The following is a 23846-nucleotide window of genomic DNA, read 5'->3' as shown; positions in this document are numbered from 1 at the left end:
GATCATGTGACCATAGAGATGATGCAACAAGTACAATTTTGAGGATGAGTCATAAGTCACTTGTTTCGGCACCATCGTAACTCTGAACTGTTGTTAAATGAATGTTTGTATGTCAAGGACTATTTTTAAGCATGGGGACAAGTGTGATTGTTTTGCAGAATCTCCACACTAGCTGCAGGCGTACTTGGCCCTCAAGAAAAGATTTAGATGAGTATGATCCCTGATAGGTAGCTTTGATTTGCATGTACTTGTATCAATTTGGCTTTCTGTATTTGTACAACTTTTCCAACAGGATGACCTTCAAATATATTATGGCAAACAGCTCCCAGAATTCCCAGTACCAAAACTGGGAGGTATCAGTTTGAGGAAGTCTGCTTCAGCATATAGAAACGGATTGCTTTATGGATTTAAAATTACAGTTTAACTTGTGCAAGCAGATCTCTCAGCTGAAACTGCAGGGGGAAGGAAACTAATTGAAGGTATATATATTGCTATGCTCAAGAAAGGCTTTTATTCAGGGAAAGAAACCCTTGGTGATAGCATAAAAGAAACTTATTCACTTTAATGCATCCTTCTTGTTGGCTTAAAGCTGAAATACAGTTACTTGAAAATTAATTTACCTCTCATGAATGCCTGGCTGGATTATCTTTGTGGCATAAAATGTAATGATATGTCAGCCCTGAGCTCAGAATGCCTTGTGTCTGCTATAAAAAAAAGTTGTTCCTGAGCACTTAATGTTGTGTTAAATGATGATGTGTCCTTTGCAAATGTATTATTAGTGTCAAGCTGTTCCATCTCTCAAGATTGAGAAATGGCCAATGATTTGAGCTACCATTAAACCTGAATAATAAAAAAAAAGAAAAAGGCTATGTGCTGGGAAGGAGGTTCATGCACACTTGAAGTACTTATGCTCTGACTATATTCAATGCATATCAAAATGTTTCAGTTAGCAATAGACTCCAAAAACATCTTTAATCACAGCAATTGAAACGGTATTAAATCAAACCTCTCTTCCTCTTTTATAAAGGAAAAATCCCCACATATCTATGGGTGTTAATAGTAAGATCCAATAAAAAGGGCACTGTGATATTGCTGATGAAGTTATAGTTTGATAGGTTTGCTATTAATTTAAATGCTAGTGTAGCTGGAGTCCTTTTATTTGAAGTGTGAAGTTTCATATTACTAACACAATTAGCTTTGTGAATATTAACATCCCATCTCCATAGGCTTCCTAAGAATGCTTTGTAATAGTGCCTAGCCCTATGATATTACCCAGAGGAAAACGGGGACCTGATACCAGAATGAGTCAAGTTCTTCCTCTATCAGAGTTTTGAGAAAACTTCCAAAAATAGGATTTATATATCATCCCTTCTTGGACAACTCATTTCACAGCATACATGTGAAAATAGATAATGATTAACTAACATGTCAATTAACTGCGAAATAGCTTTGTGTGCGGGTCAGTTGAACTTGTCCATATCTAGGACAATCACATATATTTAGCACAAACATCAAATATTGAATTCTCTTGCATATAAATATGTTTATCAACTTCATAGAATTAATGACTGACATATAGTGGGCAGAGAATCGTATCTTGATGCCTATGAAACTTTCTGCCCTATTATGATTTAATTTCATACAGAGGTTTTCTTCTTCCTTTTCCCTTTTTTCTTGTCTTTTTGAAAAATAGAAAGTTGTGATACAAAGAACTCCTCTCTAACACGATCCTTGTTTTCTAAAAATGCCTCCAGTTTTTACTAAGCATTCTTATTAAATAACAATCATGACTGTAACCCAATGCTTTATATCCACTTGCTCTGGAAACAAACAGAAAAACAAGTTGTTCAGTTAGCCCCAACTTTTCTTGGCTACTCATAATGGCTGAAAACAAAGAACTGTGGTTGAGAGTTGATGCAAGATGCTGATTTGGGTTGTATGTTTTTGTATTTTGTATTTTTATTATTTTACAATATTGCACTGTTTAATGTTATGAGCCATCGAGAATCTACAGTATTCATGATTGGCAGGACACAAAATTAATAAATGCATAAATAGAAGTGACATTGGGAGTATAATATGGAGTATGATAGCAACTATGGATGGATTGTTTTCTGGTAAATTGCTGTTAAGGCATCAACAATGTCTAGTATACCTCTTTGGTAAATGATAAGCCTTCACTCACTGAACCAAATAGAAAAGAACTTATTTGAAGCTGATAGGCTGGCTAAATGTATTTTAAATATTTTTCTTTTTTTAAATATATGTCAAATATTAAGGCGTATACTAAATATTGGGAATGCAGGATATATTTTCAACAGTAATGATAAATTCAGAAATGTGTCTTTTTAGATTACCTTGTTCTCTATAGATTTCCCTTGTGTACTCTGAATACTTTTAACAATGCCACATCCAATAAATAAAATGAATAGGTAAAATTACACTAGGAAAAGAGCTCATAATAAATTCAGACAGCAAGGATATTTGGTGCACAATAGATGAGAATGTGCTTGCTTTCAACTTTGATGTGTTTCATAAAAGAGAGATATTGAAAATAAAACCAGAAAAAACCCACAAATTTAGCAAAGAGATCTGCAAATTAAACCACACTTAAAAAGGGAGCGCACACTGAATAAATTAGTAAGTAGGAATTGGTGTTGTAGGTATCAAATTATCCCTAACATTTAGAGACAAAGAAGTAACAGCTGACCTCCCAGTGCTGGAAACACAAAAGCTGATTGAGCATTGGTGCTATATTATCTTCTATTCCAACGCCATATATGTGCTTATTTGTGTTCTGGAGTGGCAGGATTACATCCATTTAATAAAAGGTAAAAAAAAGATAAAATGAATTACCTCACAGAACAGGATGCATAGAAAACTTAAAGGAATGTAACAGGACTGCTTAATGTAGAAAAATCATGATTTTTTAAAAAAGTCCTTAATAAAAATTAAATATTAGGCAACTTACTTGCACTGTTGTTTCCTGCATTATGTAGGAAACTATGTATTTTTATTATTGTGGTACAAGCACAAAAATATTCAGGACAGCAGTTTCTTGGCAGATATAAATTGGAGAGAAAGTGCTGAAAGGGATTTTAAATCTGTAATGTTGATTTCTTTTACTGTATGTCAGTTTTTGGCATGCAGTAAATAACTCATTTTCAGATACTTTGCCTGTGTAATTAAATTTAGATTGTATATTTCGCATTTCAAATATTTTGACTCTTCCTTGTTTGTCATTCAATTGTGGCATAATTGGTGTGGTCTGTATAAATGGGCAATAAATTTATGGACTTTTGTTTGGGAGATCGAGCAATGAATAGAACTTGGTAATCATCCCAGGAGGAATTATCTTGAACATGTATGTGAGAGTTAAAGAACTGAAATTAGTTTTGTTTTTGAATTAAAGACAATTAGATATTTCCAGGCACTCATAAAAGACAATGAATTGAGGAACAAGTTAGAAGCAAGTCCATTTGCAGGTGAAAAGAAATGTTTTTGAATTTGAACCAGCTGTATTTTCTATAAAAGGGTGTTTGCCTGATAGCATAATGTGATCCTGCACACTGTACACTATGATGATACTTAAGAAATAGTAATGCATTAATTTTTAGAATTGCAAATGCAAGCAAAGAACAACTTTGTCTGAGGATAATAATGACAATATTTATGGGCTGGACCAAGGGCAGGAGCTCAAGTCTCAACCAAGGAAGTCCTGAAGTTGACATGTTCATTACACCATCACCAGATGCTAATAGACTAGTTATGCTTGGATAGCAGTAAACACAAAGCAGAAAGGAGAAGACCTGGTTAATAGCTGCAATCAAGACATAAAGGAGAAAAGAAACACCCTGATAAAGTAGCTTTAGGTCAGGGGTGTCAAACTTGATTTCATTGAGGGCTGGATCAGCATTGTGCTTGTCCTCCAGGGGCCAGGGTAGGTGGGGCACATGGGATGAAGCAGGCGTGTCCGGTGGTCCGCATCACGTGCCTCCCCCCAACACTGCCTGCTGCCGGTGCTGCCACCGCCACACCTGTTTCTTGGAGGGCCAGCTGCAGAGCCTCTGCTACCAGACAGCTCATGTGCACACACATGCACACACATCTGAAAAGACAGATGTTGGTATGGGCACGGTGCTTATCTGCAACATGGGGGCATCCACGCTGAAATGAGGTGGGCTGGGCAGAGGAGACGCTGGCTTGTTGCCTCCTGTGTGCACATGCGCCTGCCAGGATGGCGTGGCCCAGGATGGTGTGCGCTTGCCGTCTCTTGGGCGCACGCATACCCACCCGGATAACAAAGTGATGTGGACCAGCCCCTTACATTTTCCTGGGTGGCTGTGCGGGACGGATCTGAACACATCACGGGCTGCATCCGGCCCATGGGCCTTGAATTTGACACCCCTACTTTTGTGATTACTTAAGGCCAGTCATAAGCCAACTAAAATTCTAGGATATTTCCAGAGTAGACTGATGTAGGGAATCTGGCTAAACTGTTGAACAAGTTTAATTCATACAAAGACCACAATGTGAATAATCATAGCAGGCTAATAAGTGAAAATTTGACAGTGATTCCAGTCAGTGATGGCACTTGATCATATTTTTACCTGTGTTTTTTGGAGTGGAAATATATGCAATGGTATAGAGATGGGGACAAACATAGTACACTTAGTTTGCAATTATTTATTATATTGATTTATATAGCTGACCATCTCACCAGTTGCAACTCTGGGCAGTGATCAGCAGATTAAAAACCAGCCAGGCATTTGAAAGCCCAGTTTGAACAAATACTTTGAATCAAAATGCATTTATCACTCAAAACATGCAATTCTTCAATTTTTGTTGTATGTATTTATATTTATACATGTTTATATAGTATAATATGCAAATATTTATGTAAATTAACAAAAATGAATGAGAAAAATGAATAATAAATAACAGCTTGTCATTGCGACCATCTTGACTTTGTTTTACTCTTCTTCCGGACACCCCTGTTCATACTTAATAGTTGAAGCTGACTCAGTATCATATGCAGCCAGTGGTGGGATTCAAAACTTTTTATTACCAGTTATGTGGGCATGGCTTGGTGGGCATGGCTAGGTGGATGTGACCATGTGACTGGATGGGCATGGCTTCTCCTTTTTTTTTTTGCTTTTTTACAGCCACACCTCCCCCCCTGGTTTTTTGGGCCTTCTGGGCCCTGGGGCTCAGAAAGAAAAAATACGGAGCTTGGAGGGGGTGTGCAGCTCTGTTTTGGGGCCTTCTGGGCCTCAGAAGAGCCTCCTGGAGGGGTGTTTTTGCTCCCAGAAGGCTCAGGAAGGCAAAAAATGGAGAGGGGGGCTGTGCCCTTCCCTCCATTTTTTGCCTTCCTGGGCCTTGGAATCCTCCTGGGCGAAGCAGTAAGACAGGCTAGGGGAATCCCGGCACAGCTGATCGTATGAACAGCTGATTGTCAGGAGCAGAAAAATACCTTAAGGGGCGAGCATCAGGCAGGTGGGGTGAGTGAGCATCAGGTGGGTGGGGCAAGTGAGCCAGCAGTGATTGGGTGACTGGGCGGCTGGGTCGGGGGCATGGCCAGCCAGAACTTACTACCATTTGGGCGACTCACGCCAAATCCTTGCTACCGGTTTGCCCAAATCAGTGCAAACCAGCTGAATACCATCACTGAGTTACACAGATTTTGTTCCTTTACTTCTATGTACAGTTGGATTTTGAAAGCCTTCTCATTCATTAAGAATTGTACTATAATAATGGAAGATTACATAAATACTTGATTTAGCAGTGTATGGCATTGATACTTCTGCAGTCTAGCCAGTAGACACCGGAGGAGGTGGAGGACTGGAAAATTCAAGGGAACTACTGACTGAAGTAGTCAAATGACTCAAACACAAATCAATATAGACAGGGACACTAAGATGTTGAACTTGTCGATCAGAAAGGTCGGCATGTCAGCGGTTCGAATCCCTAGCGCCGCGTAACGGAGTGATCTCCTTTTACTTGTCCCAGCTTCTGCCAACCTAGCAGTTCGAAAGCAGGTAAAAATGCAAGTAGAAAAATAGGGACCACTTGGTGGAAAGGTAACCATGTTCCGTGCACCTTCTGTGTTTAGTCATGCCAGCCACATGACCACAGAGACTTTTTAGGACAATGCTGGCTTTGTAATGGAGATGAGCACCACCCCCTAGAGCTGGAAACAACTAGCACATATATGCGAGGGGCACCTTTACCTTTACTGACTGGAAGGGTGGTTTGTGGGGAGAGGTTATCTGTTAGACAGACAGACATAACAGCATGTGGTTAGTAGTTATGCACTGGTAGTCGTTGACTTATGACTGGTTGCTTTGCCACCATTCAAAGTTCTGATGGATCTGTTTGGCTGAGTACTTACAACCCAGATTAGAAGTTCCAATGATAACCCTCACTTGCAGTCACATGACTGCACTTTGGGAACTCATCATTTAGTTGGATACCTCTGGAGATCATCAAGTGAGAAACTCTGATCTAGAAAATGTATTATTTGAAGAACTTTCAAAGGAGTTTGCATTGCTTGTATAAGCTAAATATTTCAGTTTGCAATCTTTTGGGTTCATCTGGTAGCTTCGCCATATAGGTGGTTATCTTGGGGTTTTTATTTTTATGTTTTAAAAAGGATGAGTCAAGTATTTAAAGGAAGTTACTATTTTCCTTTTATCTTTCATTATGTCTGTTGTAAATTTTTACACACAATTGATTCAAACTTGTATTCTCTCCTCTGATTTTAATATTTAAAAAGGAGAGTAAAAAAATTAATCACAGATGCTTTGTTATTGAGATTTACCAGCTGTAGATTCATTGTAAAAATAGATTGTTTACAGTAAAGGTGGTTTCAATTCTTCATAACTATGTTTGCAGTAAATGTAATTTCAAGTTGTTAACACTGACTTTAAATTCCCTCCGCATATATTGCCAATTATAAATTGATTCACAGTCAGATTTAGGAAATAATAATAGAGAACATAAAATTTATTTCAGCAGACTACCTGAAACCACTTACTGATATGTTGCCCTGATTAATGGGCTCTTTCTGGATATTTGGACATAGTCATGCAGCACATCAATAACCTTTTGTTGAAAGCAACTGATTCTTCTTAAGACATAATGGTACCGATTAAAATCTTGTATTACTTCTCCTCAGATGGATCTGATGCTCATCCAATGCACGTAATTGTCCTTAGACCTTGTGCTTCAGCCCAAACTATTTTTATCTGCATTTAAATTTATTGCTTCAGAAATTATTCCTATATATCATTGTTTTGTACTGCATAATTGCTTCGAAGATGAATGATTTATTGGAAAGAGAAGGTACTTTATTTTATATCTTTCTACTTAATGGAAAAAGAAGGTAGATTGCTGTAAGGCTGATTGAAATATCTGTCCTAATACTGTCTTATTTAAGGTTTTTTTGTGAAAGAGCAAAATAATTATTGATGATTATAGATAGACCTGAAGATCAGGATAATGATAAACCAGGTGCTAGTTATTTATTTTTTAATTTATTATAATGTTTATAAGTTGCCTTCAAACTAAACATTTATTTCAGGAAGGGTTAAAAATCCTATATCTAAAAATGTGAACTAAAAAGGGCTGGATAAAATACATATTAAAACAATAACTTAAGCTAAATATTTAAACCATTAACTTCTCGACAACAAAATTAAGGTTCATTAAAAAGCAGTTCCCCCTCAAATCTTGCTGTGCTACCTCAATGTCATGCGGATAGTCTTCCTGGGAGGGATGAGCAATGAATTTCTGGAACTAGGGCCAAGGACTCTCCAGACTCACCCAAGGCGTGAAAGTTATCCCAGTTGCTCAAATAAAGCAAGTAAGCATCTATACTGAGAAGCAGGTAAAGGAATATGTTGCGAACGGATGATCTTTAGTGATAATAGGAAAAACCACATGGATAAGATAAGCTGGCTGACAATATGTTGCTGCATGATGGGCCCAACATCATCATTGGATGGCACTCAACATGCTACTGAGGAGCAACTGAGGAACTTGTGGTATTTATAACACAGCTAGAGAAAAGCTTTTGTAGTATCTAGTTACTGATGTTGCTATGTGGGAAAAGAACATCAGAAGCTGCAGAAATAGAATTACTGTGGGGATGTGGAATGTAAGAAGCATGAAGATGGGAAAGCTCAGACAATGAAAAATGAAATGAATCAGCTATACATTGGCATATTAGGTATTAGCGAATAGAAATGGACTGCAGTTGGAAACTTTCATTCAGTAAATCATACTGTTTATTACTTGGGACACAAAAAAGAAAGCTATGTTGCTTTTATAGGAAAAATATAACAAGGACAGTACTTAGGTGGGATCAATGGTGAAATAATACCTATTACACTTGATGGACTATCATTTCATAAGATTGTTATATTCAAGTTTATGCTTCAACCACTGAAACATAAGAGGCTGACAGCTTTTATGATTAAGTTCAATATGAAATTTAAAGAGCATATAAGCTATCATAGTTGTGCTTATTGCAATTGTGGTGCTGATATGCAAAGCATTAAACATATTATGCAGGATTGCCCACAATATGTGTTCTCTGGTTTCCTAGAAGATCTGCATGAAGCAATACTAGGATAGCTGAATTGGACATCCAGTTATGAGGACATGCTGTATCCCCATAAAAGCTTTGTATATATTTATGTGGATTGTGTGTATATGTTTACTCCTCTTTGTCATGCTGTCATCATACACTAAATATATGCTAGTTGTCCTTGAGGTGGCTGGAGAATGGAATGCCAGTTGGAAATAATAAGGAGAAAAGATAATTGGACGCTATGCCCTTGGAATGACTTTCCAGTTTCTGTGAGTCCAAATATTTTTTCATTGATGGCGATCCAAAGGAACTGTGGAATTAAATCAAAGAAATTGTTAAGGATGAATACTCAAAGACTCTAACCAAAGTATGTCAGCAAGTCTGGAGAACAACCAATGGTGAACATATTAGAACAGGTTAAACCCGTGGTGGCTAACCTTTTTGGGCTCCTGTGCCAAAAATTGAGTCTGTGCTTACGTGCACGCTTGCGTGCCAGCACCCAGGAGGCAATGAGTGCACCCCCCCCATGTCCCCTGCGCATGCGTGCACAATTTCCCCCCCTGCCCCCTTACCTGCACTGTGCCTCACAGCTGATTTTTTGGCTGGTTTGAGGCCTTTTTTGACCTCCCGGAGGCTTGAAAAAAGCCTCTGCAGGCTTTGAAGGCTGAATAATAGGCCCGTTTCATCACTTCCAGTATTACAGGAAGTGACAAAACGGGCCTATTATTTGGCCTGCAAAACCTGCAGAGGATTTTTTCAAGTCTCTGGGACGCCCAAAAATGCCTCAAACCAGTCAAAAAATCAGCTGTGAGGCGTGCATATGTGCACTGATTGAAGTTTGCCTGCAGCTCACGTGCTGGACAAATGGCTTTGCGTGCCACCTGTGGTTTGCCATCATGGGGTTACACTATATATCTATATCAAAGAAAGGAGACATAACAGTTTGCAAACTATCATATGTCCTACATTTCATATGCTAGCAAAATAATGCTTAGAAACATCCAAAATAAATTACAGCCCTAGGTAAAAAGGAAGATACCAGAAGTTCAAGTTCAATTATTGAGTCTGTCATCTGTACCTCTATAACTGTCTGGTTTGGTTCTGCAACCCAACAGGACAGACACAGACTTCAGAGGATAATTAGGACTGCAGAAAAAATAATTGCTACCAACCTGCCTTCCGTTGACGACCTGTATACTGCACGAGTCAAAAAAAGGTGAAAATATTTACAGACCCCTCACATCCTGGACATAAACTGTTTCAATTCCTACCCTCAAAACAATGCTATAGAGCACTGCACACCAGAACAACTAGATACAAGGACAGTTTTTTCCTGAACGCCATCACTCTGCTAAACAAATAATTCCCTCAACATTGTCCAACTATTTACAAAGTCTGCACTACTATTACTATTAATCTTCTCATCACGCCTTATCACCCATCCCCTCCCACTTGTGACTGTATGACTGTAATTTTTTCGCTTGTATCCTTTCAATTTATATTGACTGTTTCCTAGTATGATCTGATTGTTGATTGTACCCTATGACTATCATTAAATGTTGTACGTTATGATTCTTGATTCTTAACGAATGTATCTTTTCTTTATGTATACTGAGAGTATTTACACCAAGACAAATTCCTTGTGTGCCCAATCACACTTGGCCAATAGAGAATTCTATTCTATTCTATTCTATTCTATTCTATTCTATTCTATTCTATTCTATTCTATTCTATTCTATTCTGTTTGGTTTTTTAAAGCTGAGGAGAAAGGAACTAGCAATCAAGAAAAACACCATAGATTGGCATTTGATAGGGTAAATTTGCAGAAATGACATTTAAGTTTGCATTCATTGTGGAATAGGACACATTTTTTATAATGTAAGAATTCTGAAGAGTAGATTCATGGGATAATCTTTTTTTAATGACAAATGGCTTTGTGCAGCATTAAAGCACATTATGAAATAGATTTTTCCTGATACCTTTTGCTGATCTCTCACTTCTTGCCCCAAATGGTATATCACCATTGTTAAACTTGAGCCTAACAAATACTTGGCATTGCACTTATTGTCAATATATTTGCCTATGATTGTAGCCTAAATAACTTTATAAAGTGTAGCGTTCAGCTAATCTGACTCTGCTAGTACAGAAAGGCAAACTGCTATAATGCAGTTGAAATTACTTCAAAGTTATCAAAACCTATCATTATTAAGGAGGAATGCATCTTATTTTAAGACTGAATATGGGAATAGGAATAAGCATCTTTTATATACAATAGAGTTATTTCCAAAGAGTATGGTTTTTCATGGCAAACAGAGAAAGCATGTTATCCTGTGGATGGATGGCTCAGGGATTCTGGAGTTGAAGTCCACAAGTTACCACAGCTGCCTGCCCCTGCTGTGAAGTTACTTCCTCCCCCAAGATCCTCAGAGATTTGTGTGACTCCCATCCTAATGACAATTTGGTTGTTTCCATGGGTCTTGGAAAAGAGTGATTATGGACTCTCCATGGTGTTGAGTTGTTGTTTTTTTATTGGTAGTGTAGATAACTTCCAGTCTGCTGTAATTTTTTCTATATGTTTTTTTTTTCTTTTTTAATTGCAAGAGAGCCAAAGTTTTTAAGAAATTGGGTGGCCTCAATATGTAATTTAATGAATTAATCTCACTGCATGGAAACATTATATACATTTTGATTACTATGTAAAAATTTTCATGAAATAATTGCTCTGTTCATGTGCCTTTCTTCTCTCTGTGTATGCATGTACTGGATTTGGCACCACAGGGTGGTATGTTATGTCAGCAGTGTTTTGGAATTGTATGTGACCATCCCACACACAAAATAATAAATTGTTCAGACTAGAGTCTCATGTAACCCCCATTTAAGCAAATATCTCAATGTGGTTGAACTACCAATTCCATACCATGGTAGCTCTTTGTGTCTATTAAAGATAGCAATTGTCTCTTTTTTGGGGTACGCCACGGTCATTAAACAACAACTATCCCTCATTTACCCTGGAAGGCATTCAGTGATACATTTTCCCCTTCCTCAACAGGAAAACAAGATTATAAAAAAAACAAACCAATGTTAAAAGCAGCAAGACTGAAAGCAGAGGCCAAAAAAACTGCACCAGGCATAAAGGTATGGCTAGTATATACATATTTACATCAATATCCAATAAATATTGAGTTTCTTTTATCCAGAAAAAACTTGTTGGGTGAATATTGTTCTTTAAGAGATTGTTTATGACATTGATGTTTTCCTCGAGAATTAGTTTATGCCACTGCTAATTAAACCAAATGCCAGAATCTAATATATTCATTGAATTAACCCACCCAACAAACTACAATTACTAAAATAAAAAAACCTGCGGTTTTGTTTGAGAGTCAATTACTTTGAATTTTCTGAAACATATTGTTGGTATCATGCACATATTTGATAAGCATCCTTGTTTTAAAGCAGCTTATGATCTACATTAGATGAAAATAAATATTGTTCCAAGCATACCATATAATGCTGTACATCTTATTGATTTATTGAAAAAAATCTAAATGTCATTGATTTCAGTAAGTTTCAGAGAAGTTGTGTGTTTGTGGTTAAAGTCATTCTGATCATTATGTCATAGAATCATAGTGCTGGAAGGAAGCTTCTAGTCCAACCCTTGCCTATGGCAGGATACCTTATGTTATCCCAGACAAACAGTTTTTCAATCTTTTCTTGAAAACCTTCAGCAACGGTGCACCTACAGCTCTGGGAGACAAACTGTTCTATTTGTTAATTGTTCTCACTGTCATGAAGTTTCTCCTTATTCCAGGTTGGATCTCTCTTTAATGAACTTCCACCCATTGCTTTTTGTCCTTCCCTTAGGAGCTTTGGAGAATAATTTAATCTCTACCTCTCTGTGGCAACCCTTCATGTACTGGAAGACAGTTAATCATGTCACCACTAATCCTTCTCTTCATTAGGCTAAGCATACCTAGCTCCCTTAATGATTCCTTGTATGATTTATCCTGCAGATCCCTTATTATCTTAGTTGCTCTTCTCCGCATCTTTCTAGGATCTCAGCATCTTTTTTGTATTTTGGTGGCCAGAATTGGATGCAGTATTCCAAGTATGGCCTCGGTAGTGCAGTATGAAGTATTACTATTACCTTTTGTGATATTGGTACTATCCCTGATTTAATGCAGCCTAGGACTGCATTAGCTTTTTTGGCAGCTGTAGCACGTTTCTGGCTCATACTTGGTGCACAAGTGATGGTACACTAGGACAAACTCCCCCATTGATTTTGCTTGTCAGAAGTTGCAAAAAGTGTTCCCATGACCCCGAGATACTGCAACCGTCATACATGTGTGTCCGTTGTCAAGCATCTAAATGTAAATCACGTGACTATGGAGATGCTGCAATGGTCATAAGTGTGAAAAATGGTCATAAGCCACTTTTTTCAGTGCCGTTGCAATTTTGAACGGTCACTAAGCAAACTGCTGTAAGTCAAGGACTACCTGTAAATATGGTAGTACAATCCTAAAATTAATTTGCTAGTTTACGAGAGCTTTGCATTCAATCCCAACAAGAGCAAGTATTACAGGCCGTTGTTAGCAATGTGGTGATGAGTATAAAGATGATATGTATTTCCTATAAACCATTTATATTTAGATTTCATTACATTGGAAAGAACAACCTGAGGTAGTATGAAAACAGACAAATAAAGAATGAGAACAATTTCATGAAGAAAGGAAGTGCTAGCTATTACTAGGTTGGACGATCTGTTATTGTTCAAAATGGAACTCTAATTTCATTGCATTTCAAAAAAATTTCAATGAAACATTCTTTCAACATTTACTTTGTTTACTGCAGTGATTGAATTTTCATTAGGAATGTAGATGTAGGAGATGACTAGGCTGAGCCCAAAGAAAGGGTCAAACACGCAATCAGTCAGGAATCCTTTCATGCTCACAAGAGATCTAAGTCCAGCCCACTGTGAATTCCTTATCTCCCACCAAATTGCTTTAGCCATTAGTAATCCAGATTCTTGTAGAGAGCTTAAGTTTACAATAAATATTTATACCCATTTGAACTGCCCTGGATCTCCTAATTTCTCTGGAGCTTGAAGTAGGTTTACAAAAGTTTGCAAAAGTTTGATCTTATTTTCCTGAGAGTAAACTTTTCTAAATCAACCCCAGTGTGATACTTTTGATTTCATCTCTAGCATGTTAATTAGTTTACTCTGGTATATTTTGATTGCCTGCCATTTTCATGTAGGCTTGAAAATAAAAAAGTTTCATTTAGTCATTGCCATTTAATACTTTGTTAATTTCCCCAAAGAGTGATTTTTATCTATGTTGATAATGTCAATGTAGCAACTTGTGAGCAATAAATATCCACTATTTTTTACTCTTCCTGAAGAAGGATGACTGTTTGATTGCTGTATTTATATGCTTTTTGATACATATTATGAGCTATTCGTGTGTTGATAGTTTCAGTATTAAAATGTTCGTTTCATGGGAATTATTTTTAGCTCTTCAACAAAAAATCATGCTTGTATCCAAACCATGGCCATCATCAATAATTTCTCCAAGTTTAGAAATAAACAGTTTCATGCCATGTTTCACAAGATACTTTGTTAAACACCTGATCTGTTTTAACATAGTGACCTCATGCACATATTGGACTAAACCAAAGTGTAGTTTGTTTATTTTTGGCATATGTTGAGCAAACCCAGATAGTTGTAACTTATATTGAAAGCTGTAGTTGAGTAATTATGGCTTGATGTAATATGGGGGACAAGCCAATAGATTTTCTTAAGCTTCTAAGAATGCTTAACGTATCCACTTATCCGAGAAATTTTTGTGTGTTTCCCTCCAACTGGAATTTCTACAATTGGAGGGCATCAGCTTGACAAAGGTTGCTGCAAAAGATCAGGAACATCTTTAGGAATCTTCATAGGAAAGATTAAATGGTTAAGATTTACTGCTAACATCTGAGAACAGAAAACATGTAATTATGCTGACATACATAAACCTTTATTGAAATTTGAAACGGAAGAAGAACAAGTGGAAGACTGTGTGAGAAGATGGACTGAGAACTTTGAACATAACATATTGATTGAACACCGTGAAAATATGTGATTAAACGGATTGTCATTCATACTGTACTATGTTATAACTTAACTTAAAATATTTTTTTTGGTAAAGTAATGTACCATTGGTGTATGATTCCAGAAAAATTGTCTAAAGTGTATAAAGGTACTTCAGATTTAAGTTGGAAATGTGGACATTTTATCATGCACGGTGGTTTTTCTTCTCTGTCTTTTTCATTTCTCATTATTTTTATTTATTCTTTTTTAATTCAACATTTGAAGTTCTTAATTCTGTTGAAATTTTTTTAATAAACATTATTTAAAAAAAAAAGAACAGAAAGCATGGAGTGCCATGCTGCAAGGTGAGGTCAACAGGAATAAACAAGCTGACTTTAAGGCAATTTTATACACCACTGCTATATTTTAGGAAGAAATTCTGTTGAGATTCTACGACTCAGTTTAAAAGCACAAGTGGAAAAGAAATGGCATTTCCTATAATTTTCAGAGGAGTTCAGTGCACGATGGGATTGTGGTGAGGTTTCATATAATGAGAGAAATACATAACAACAAAGCCATTAATCAATTGGGTCCAATTTTGAAACTAGTTTAGCCTAGGGAGAAAGCCAGCTACCAGACAAAATGAAATGGGAAAAGCAGGCAGAATAGAAACTATAATATCCAGGGAGATGGTAGGATCTCGTTATCTGTTCCTGACCAGAAAAAACTTGGTAGTTGAGTGCCATTCATGCATTGGATTTCCTTAAGATGCTCGATGATCTGTCGTTGTGGTTTCCTAGAATAATTTTGGAGATTATCTGTGTTTTAATTCTATTAGATAAAACCAGAAGATAATACTGAAGCTTAAACTAACCTTCTTACATTCTTTACAAAAATGGAGATTGGTAGTAGTACAACAGCAATATTAAATAGGGTAGGGTTTTTTGGTTTTGGATTTAAAACGAGCTCATGAGTCAAATTATTTTTGTGTAAAAGAAAATTTGGGCTATTAGCAGAATGATAATCCACAGAGAACTTAGCCCAAGGAAGCTGTAACTGAAAAGTGTGTAAATGGCATATATTGAATTATGCATCTAAAATACTGCAAAAATATAAAATAGATTCTTGTAAATGCGAGTAAAGTATGTTCCAGAAGAACATGTCAGATCAGCCAGCAGAACTCCCCATTTTCAGAGGTTGACAGAAATTTAACTCTTTAGAACAATCTCATCCTTTTAAATTTGGTTATTTTTTTTTAATGTTCATGAAAAGAAAATCATTGCTTTGAGAAAATCATTCAGTCTATTCTAATTTATGTAATGTAGAAGAAATCTGTTTCCAAATCCCATTGACCTCTTTTCTCCTCCTCTTGTTACTTTATCTAAACCATTATTGATAATGTGTTTTATTTTATTTTTTAAATTGCATATGGTGTCTTCTCAAGTGCTACATGCTGTAAATTTGAGACCTGAGCGATTATAACCTCCATAAAATTCACATCTTTCAAAAGTTTTATGTACCTATTATGGATTTCAGTTGTTTTCCCTGCACTAGGCCAGTTGCTTTTGAAAGCTGAAAGAATGTAAAGAGCTATATTCTTTTATGACTGGATGGCATGAAATATTAAATAACCCTAAAGTCTTCTGTGAATTTGCCTCTCACAAATGACAATGATTCCCTATGATTCCAAACTTTTTTAGTAGAAACATTTCTAGGCTGAACAATTACTTAATCAAAACTATCATATGTGTGTATATATTCCATGTACGCATGTGTATACACATACACACCAACACACATGCACACATCAACCTGAATCAGTCCCCTGCAGAATGAATGAAGGTGCTTTTTCAAGAAACAAAACAACTTTCTTTGTTTTTCCTTGAAGACGTTTTGTTTCTCATTCAAGAAGGTTCTTCAGTTCTAACTGAATGATGGGGAATTCCCCACTATTCAGTTAGAACTGAAGAAGCTTCTTGGATGAGAATTGAAATGTCTTCAAGGAAAAACAAAAAATGTCCAGTTGCTTATTGAAAAAAACATCTTTGGGACAACCATGACTTGGATGACTGAGAATCTCCATATCTTGCAGAATGAATGCCTCTTCATAGATGTTTTTTGACTCTATGCCTAAGTGGGATTGATTGGTCCAAAATCATCCAGCTGATTTTCGGGCCTAAATGAAAAATAGAACTTGGGTCTACTCACTCCAGTCTAGCACTGTAATGAGTATACCACATAGCCTTTTGTACATATACATATGTGAAATCATGATGGTGCCCACCAATAGAAAATGGTGCTGAGCGCTAATATATCGGTATAACCACTCTGTAGAGAATAAGCAAGACTGAAACCACAATTAGGGTGATCCTGATTCCAGTCAAAAATCCATTTTTACCAGTCTCTTGTTACCATAAAGACTGGCAATAATAAGAGCTTTTATTCCAGTTTGAAACAGCATCCTATGACAAACTGTGTTTCTAGTGGGAGGTGAGAAATGAGTTTCATTAAGATTGTGGCAGGAAGAACTAAATCCCCCATTTGACTTATGTTTCTCCAGATCTCCACGTAATATTTCAGGTGTGTTTATGATATGTCATTTCATAGTCTAGAACAGGTTGGAAGCCATAATCTGAAATAGCTTTGTGCTGAAGTATAAGCACAAATCCCTCACCACTGACTGTATTTTCAAGAGTTACTAACCAATCTCCAAGATTTGCTAACCAATTTCATAGCTTCGGTCTAGAAAAGATAGGCAAAAAATAGCTGTTTCAAAATAATATTGTGTTAAGATATACACTCTGAAGTTCAAAATAAAAAAAAACCTTCCTCAAATCTTCTGATTATGTAGATGTATTGGAGTTTCCGGTTTGTCGGCTTCGCGAGCGGTAGGGATTCGCGAAGCTGCGCGATCCCTGCCGCGCTGGCCGTTTTGGGGCTCCGACCCGGACGGGTGCGGAGCAAGGCTGCCCTGCAGGGGTAGCTGAAGGTAAGGGGGATCCGGAGGAAGGGTCTGGGGGTGTTGCAGACCCCCTCCCTGGCCGGCAGAACCCTCTTTTACCAGGACGGTGCAGCGGCGGTCCGTAATGGCCGCCACAAAGAAGTTGGCAGCCGGGCAAGTATGCGCAGGAGGAAGAAGAGAAAGTTATTGAAAGTGAAAGTTCTTCTTGGTCGACCCAGGGCTTTGAGATTTATCTAATTTAATTCCTGGAAAAGATGGTTTTTTGATGATTTTTTCCACAAGAGAAAAAAAGCGGCTATTTTGAGGTGCTGAAAGGAAAGTTTACTCTCCCTCCCGACGGAATTAAGCCGGAAGGGAGAGGATAAAGAAAATATATAAATTTGGATCTTGTTGGAGGAGATGCCTTTAAGATTTGAGGACAGAAATATAATTTTAATAAGGCTTTAAAATATAGATTTGGACTCTTTTTGTATTTGTTTGATACCACCCCTGGAAGAGGAAGGGGGAATTTTGGCTTGCTTGGATTTATTGAGGATTGTGGATTTTGGGATTGTTTTACCTTTCTCTCGGAATATTTGGTTGGTGTAAGAAGAAAGAGGAATAAAGAAAAGAAAAGATTTATTTATAATGGCTTTCCCTTTTGAAGACCTGAGGGATGAATATGAGCAAACAAAAGCAGCCTGCAAAGATGGTATGGAAAAAGCTTTTCTATTTCTAGAAATGGCGCTGGTCAATTACCAACAGACAATGGAACAGATGGAAACAGAAGTTGTTCCAGAAGAACAACAACAAGGAAAAGACGAAGACGCCATCTTTATTGAATCCCAAAACTTATCTAAGGAAGAAGGAAGGAAGAGAGCAAGGAAAATGAAGGACTTAAGATCTAAAAAAACATTTGAGAAAGAGAAAAATATGATGCAAAGTAAATATAATGATAGCAAACAAGAGAAAAAGGGAACACAACAGAGAAGGGATCCCAGCAAGGCAGAGGTTAGAAGAAGAAGGGGGGTAGGAAGATTTGGTGGGGGAAGAAAGAAAGGGGAAAGGCGGAGAAAAGCCTCAAAGTTTTAAAATTGGATGGGAGAAGAGGAATTTTTTTAGGGACAAAGGATGAAATATAAACTTCTGTAAGAAAGATTCTGCTAGGTACAGAAGATGGTATTGTAACATTTATATTTGAAATAGTAAATTAGAATGGTTTAAGATTTAATAAGAAATTAAAATGTTGAAGTTTTTAATAATGATTGATTTTTAAAATGTAATAAAATATTGAAGGAAAGGAGGATACAATGTATTTAAACATTTTTGGTGGATAGAATGTACCAAGCAGAACCGAATTGGGTATTTGTTATGTTGAATGTTAATTTTACTAACTTAGGGGGAGGATAGAAAGGCATCATACTCTGATTAGTGATTTCAGGAGAAATTCTTTTTATTATAAGAAGAGATAGAGGGATAATGAATGGGCAAAAGATATAAATTTAATGATTTAATTAAGATGGATTAAATAAGATAAAATTGTGAAGAGTGATATGCGCTGCCCATGCAAAGAGAGGTAACTGGGGCCAAGGTACTTTACTAAAAGATTTTTTTATGTTTGTTTGTGTTTGTTTGTGTTTTATGAGAATATTGGGGAAAATTTTGTAGAAAGACAGGAAAAGATTTAAATATGTAATGATTTGTTTGTTGTTGAAATTTTTAATAAAACTTGTTTTTAAAAAAAGAGATAGTTTAATTGAAAGCAATATAGAAATGGTTTGCCATTCCCTTCTTTCAGGGTTATTATTAAAAAAAAATAGTATTACAATCTATATCCCTTAAATTTGCTCATAATCTTCTATCCAGATAGATATTGCCATGATTTATGATTCTCTTGGGTACAAGATTAAAAACAAAAAATACTTATATATATTTTAAATTGCAGGATAATAGTCTGTTTTTGGATATCTCAGTAGCTGTTACTGATTATAATGTTTATATTTATAAATGTAACTATCATATCAGCTCTTACTTAACTTAAAGTGATCTTAACTTAAAGATACTTAACTTAAAGATACTTAATTTTTTTCTCTTTTTAATACAGGAAGTCAGCCTTATCCTTGTGGCTATATTGGTATTCTTATTGGCATGTTATGCTTTCTTTTATCTTAACCTTTCTGAAGAAGATGACCTAGGTCTGGAAAAGGATGGAAATTAGCCAAATTGTTTTTGAAGATTTCTTCTAGAAAAGCATTACTCTTGTCGACTTCAGCCATGAACAGCTGCTCGTCATCAAAGTGGACAAAATGGGAATCAGTTCCTGCAACTCTGAAATTAATAATACACTTGAGACTATCTCAGCTAGTCTTATGGATATTAATGAGGTTCTTCTCCTTTTCAAACTGTAGTTTATTGGCTAAAGTTGACCTTTTTCTTCATTTCGTTTTTCAACTGGAAATATTTCATTCCAGAAAACAATTTTCTATATTCATTAGTGTTATTGTGTGGATGAAAAGAATTTGATTTCCTTAGAACTTGGCAAACAAATACGAATTACAGATATGACTCAAACACAAACCAATATGAACTGTGATATCTGTACACATATTTCTATTACTTCCAGATTCTACTAATTGTTGTGTGAGTGATTCGGCCCATTTTTAATTCTTATCTCCAAAACAAAAATAATTTATATGTGCTGAATGTATGTGAGTCATGCATGATAGTTTTTGGATTAAAAACTGTATACAGCTAGTCCTTGACTTATGATTGTAATTGAGCACAGAATTAGAGTCGTAAGTCATGCCACTTGTAAAGTGGGTCACCATGTGACTGCACCCGATTTTATGACTTTTTTTGCAGGTGCCATTAAGTGAATGCTATTGTTGTTACGAAAACCCATTGTACTCAATGGACATTTTTTGCTAGAAACCTGTTCCTAGCAAAATGCCAGTTTAAATGCCAGTTTCAAGCAAAAAACATAAATCACCATGTGACTGGTGATGTGAATATGGGATGCTGCAAATGCAGGCCAATTGCCAAGCACCAAAATGTGATCATGTGACCATGGGGGGGCGGCTATTGGAACTGCAAAACTGGGTCATTAGAAATACTGGGGAGGTCCATCATAGCAATAGCAATAGCACATAAGACTTATAGACTGCTCCATAGTGCTTTACAGTCCCCTCTAAGCAGTTTACAGAGTCGGCATATTGCCCCTAACAATTTAAGTCCTCATTTTACTGACCTTGGAAGGATGGAAGGCTGAGTCAGTCTTGAGGTGGTTAGGATTGAACCTCTGGTAGTCAGCAGAATTAGCCTGCAATATTGCAGTCTAACTAATGAGCCATCACAGTTGATCATCATAACTTCTAAGGGTCATTTAATGACCAATCGTAAGTTGAGGACTACCTGTAGCATACTTTACTTTATAAGTTAAACTGATTTGCTGGGAAGTGAGTGTTTTATGCACAGTTCTGTCATTATAATATTATAAGGGCTTCCTCTTTGTACCATAGGACCAATGTATCAAAACCGCATTTCATATACTTTTGGTTTTAATAAGACAGAAAATCACATGTTTACATTCTACTTCATTAGTAATCCTTCAAAAGTTTCTTTTTTTGTAGAACACAATAATTGATGTTAATATTATGTGAAAAACATGCATTTTAGCCCTGTAGCAAAGCCCTAGAAATCAAAATGTTTCATAGTATGTCTATTAGGAATAGAACACAGAGCACAGCCTAATTCAAATACAAGGCCTTTGACTTAAGTGGAAACCATTCTGAAATACACGTGTTCAAAAATTCTACCAAGCTGGTTGCATCCCTGCAAATGCAGATATCAACAAATTTATGTATTTTTTAAAAACCAATTTGCAATGGCTACCTTGATTTCAAAGTTTCTTTTAGGAAAAAAGAAACCCTGGAAATTCTATTAGAATAATAGTTACAGTAAACCAAGACCAAGAAGATATCAGAGATATGAGATATATTTGAATGTATTTCTTAACACCAAATTAAACACGGCTGTTTGTGAGAAAAACCAGAAACAATAACAAGGGAAATCTATTCCAAAGCCTCCAGTAAAAATGGCATGGGTATTATGCAACATGGTCTCACAGAAAGGGCAATCTCAAGCCACCATTGACTCATTTTCTACTACATCTTTTTATGGAAACTGAAAAGTTTCACCTTAATAAGAAAGAAAACCTTCGTGTTGTCAAGAGAAGTTGAAAGAAGAGATCAAATAGCCATATATTACTCATTTTTTTAATTTCAACTTATCTGTATGGTGGCTACATCAAATTTCTCTGTTCAGAAAAAAATCACTCCCATTTCATTGCCACTTTGGTGCAAATTTATTTTCAGCATTCTTCTGACTCCTCTATAGCTGGGTATCAGTAGTCATATTTTTTGTTCATTGCCAACTGTTCAGAGCACATGTGTTCTGTCAGAAATGGCACCTGGATGATAGAAACACTAGGATTCACATATGCTCTGAAGCAAAGTTCCTTCCTCTTGGGCTAACTGAAAACGTGTAAATAGAAAGTTCACTCAGTGTCGAGTTTAATTAGTACACTGCTTCATTAACATAAAGATGAAAATTATGTTTTAATTGTATCATGTAATATCAGCAAGAAATATAAAAATATATGGTAGCTTTAAAACCATTTTCATCTCTTCTCAATACTGTCTCTGAAATCTTTCTCATACAGAAAACAACATTAGAGTTTCTTTAAACTTTATTGAAAGATATAATTCTAGTTATGCTATATCACGACTGCCCTCTCTTCATAACCTTCATTCCAAAGAAATATTATTTTAAAATATAGATGATTAAAGTATTTGATTAGTGTTTTTCTGTTCAGAAATGTTGGCTACAAAGGTTATGATGAGATCCACAAACATGGATGCTTACACTAACCATTCAAATAGCATTGGGGTGGTAACATGACCCTAATTATTGGTCAGAATTAGAAAGTTTAATAAATAAGGTTTCAGTTGGACTTAGTTTATTAGCATGGAACCACAATACTTCTTAGTTCTATTTACAAGCTAATTGAGAGAATGTTGATTATTCCAAACTTAAAGCAACTACTTTAAATAGTGAAAATGTGTGGATTATATATGTAGATTTGTTCAATCATGAAAAATTGTTATGGCTAAGCAAATAATAATACAGTTCTTTGAGACAGAAAAAAATGTGATATTAGAAATGTTTCTCCAATACCTTGCTAATAGATTCTGCTGATATTATGTAGAATAAACAATTACATTCATTCCAGTAAATCAATTGACTGGCAAATGTTCCCTCTTATTGAAGGGGTCACTTTTATCAGTCTGCAATCATGTTGACCTCCACCTTGCATAATCTCTGCCTTTTGTAAGGCAATTTAGGCTACATAATTGGTCAAGGAGGGATTTCTATGGTCAAGGAGGGATATGTATTGGTATATGTATCCATTACAACTGGTCTGTGAGTTTATATGATTGGGCCCCAGTTGGATATGATCATTCTTTATGCAAATCTTATTTAATGTAATTCAGAATTCCATGTGTTGTATAGTAAATACATTTTATAGATATGTCTTTTTCTGAGAAGACGAAAACAATTTCACATGGCACATCAATATACTTCACTGAACAACAGCTTCTCCTCATGTTTACTAAAAATTCAAATTGGTGAGGAAACAGCCAAAATGTTAGGTGCTAGTATTTCTCAAACAGATGTCTCAGCATAATTTTGTCATGTGGTTGGAAGAATAAACATGCATAATTCTGAATTACTACACTGTAGATGCTATTTATTTGTTTATTTTAATAATTTCCAGTTCTGTAGATATCACTATCGGATTTTGCCAGTTTTGGGAAGCAATAGCAACCTTGACCTATAAATATTGGGAACAAACAAGTAGCTAGGGGTGAGATTCAAATTTCTTAACCGGTTCCGTGGGTGTGGCCTAATTTGTGGGTGTGGCTTGACCAAGCATGCCCAGATGGTCATGTGACCACCAAGCCACGCCCACCCAGTCATATGACCAGCTGGGTGTGCTTGGTCATGTGACTGTGTGGATGTGGCCAACTCAATGTCACTCACATGGAGGAGCACCTCGTCTGGCTTCTCAGCTGGCACTCATCCCAGCCGGCACAGCCATGGATCCCCATGGCTTCTTCGTGGCCAGGGGGAGAAGGAGAATATTCCCTTCTCTCACAGCTAGCATGGCCATGGATCCCCATGGC

At 36.4% G+C, this 23846-nt stretch overlaps 1 protein-coding gene across 7 annotated transcripts in view; it reads left to right on the top strand.

Annotated features, from left to right (window-relative positions):
• TRIQK (triple QxxK/R motif containing) overlaps window positions 1–23392 on the top strand; it is a 57344-nt gene extending 33952 nt beyond the window's left edge. For all 7 annotated transcript variants that reach the window (XM_087962000.1, XM_087962002.1, XM_087961998.1 and 4 more), the window contains 2 exons: window positions 11643–11728; window positions 19706–23392. In XM_087962000.1, coding sequence (XP_087818126.1) covers window positions 11643–11728; window positions 19706–19819 — 200 coding nt within the window. In that variant the 3' untranslated portion in view covers window positions 19820–23392. The remainder of the gene's footprint in view (window positions 1–11642; window positions 11729–19705) is intronic.
• The last annotated feature ends 454 nt before the right edge of the window (window positions 23393–23846 follow it).

The sequence above is a fragment of the Notechis scutatus genome, chromosome 3 (assembly GCF_049901735.1).
Source record: "Notechis scutatus isolate UNSWTSFEM ecotype Mainland chromosome 3, rNotScu1.2, whole genome shotgun sequence".
Lineage (NCBI taxonomy): Eukaryota > Metazoa > Chordata > Lepidosauria > Squamata > Elapidae > Notechis > Notechis scutatus.
The sequence above is the reverse complement of the archived record's forward strand: the minus strand, read 5'-3'. Positions and strand labels throughout refer to the sequence as shown.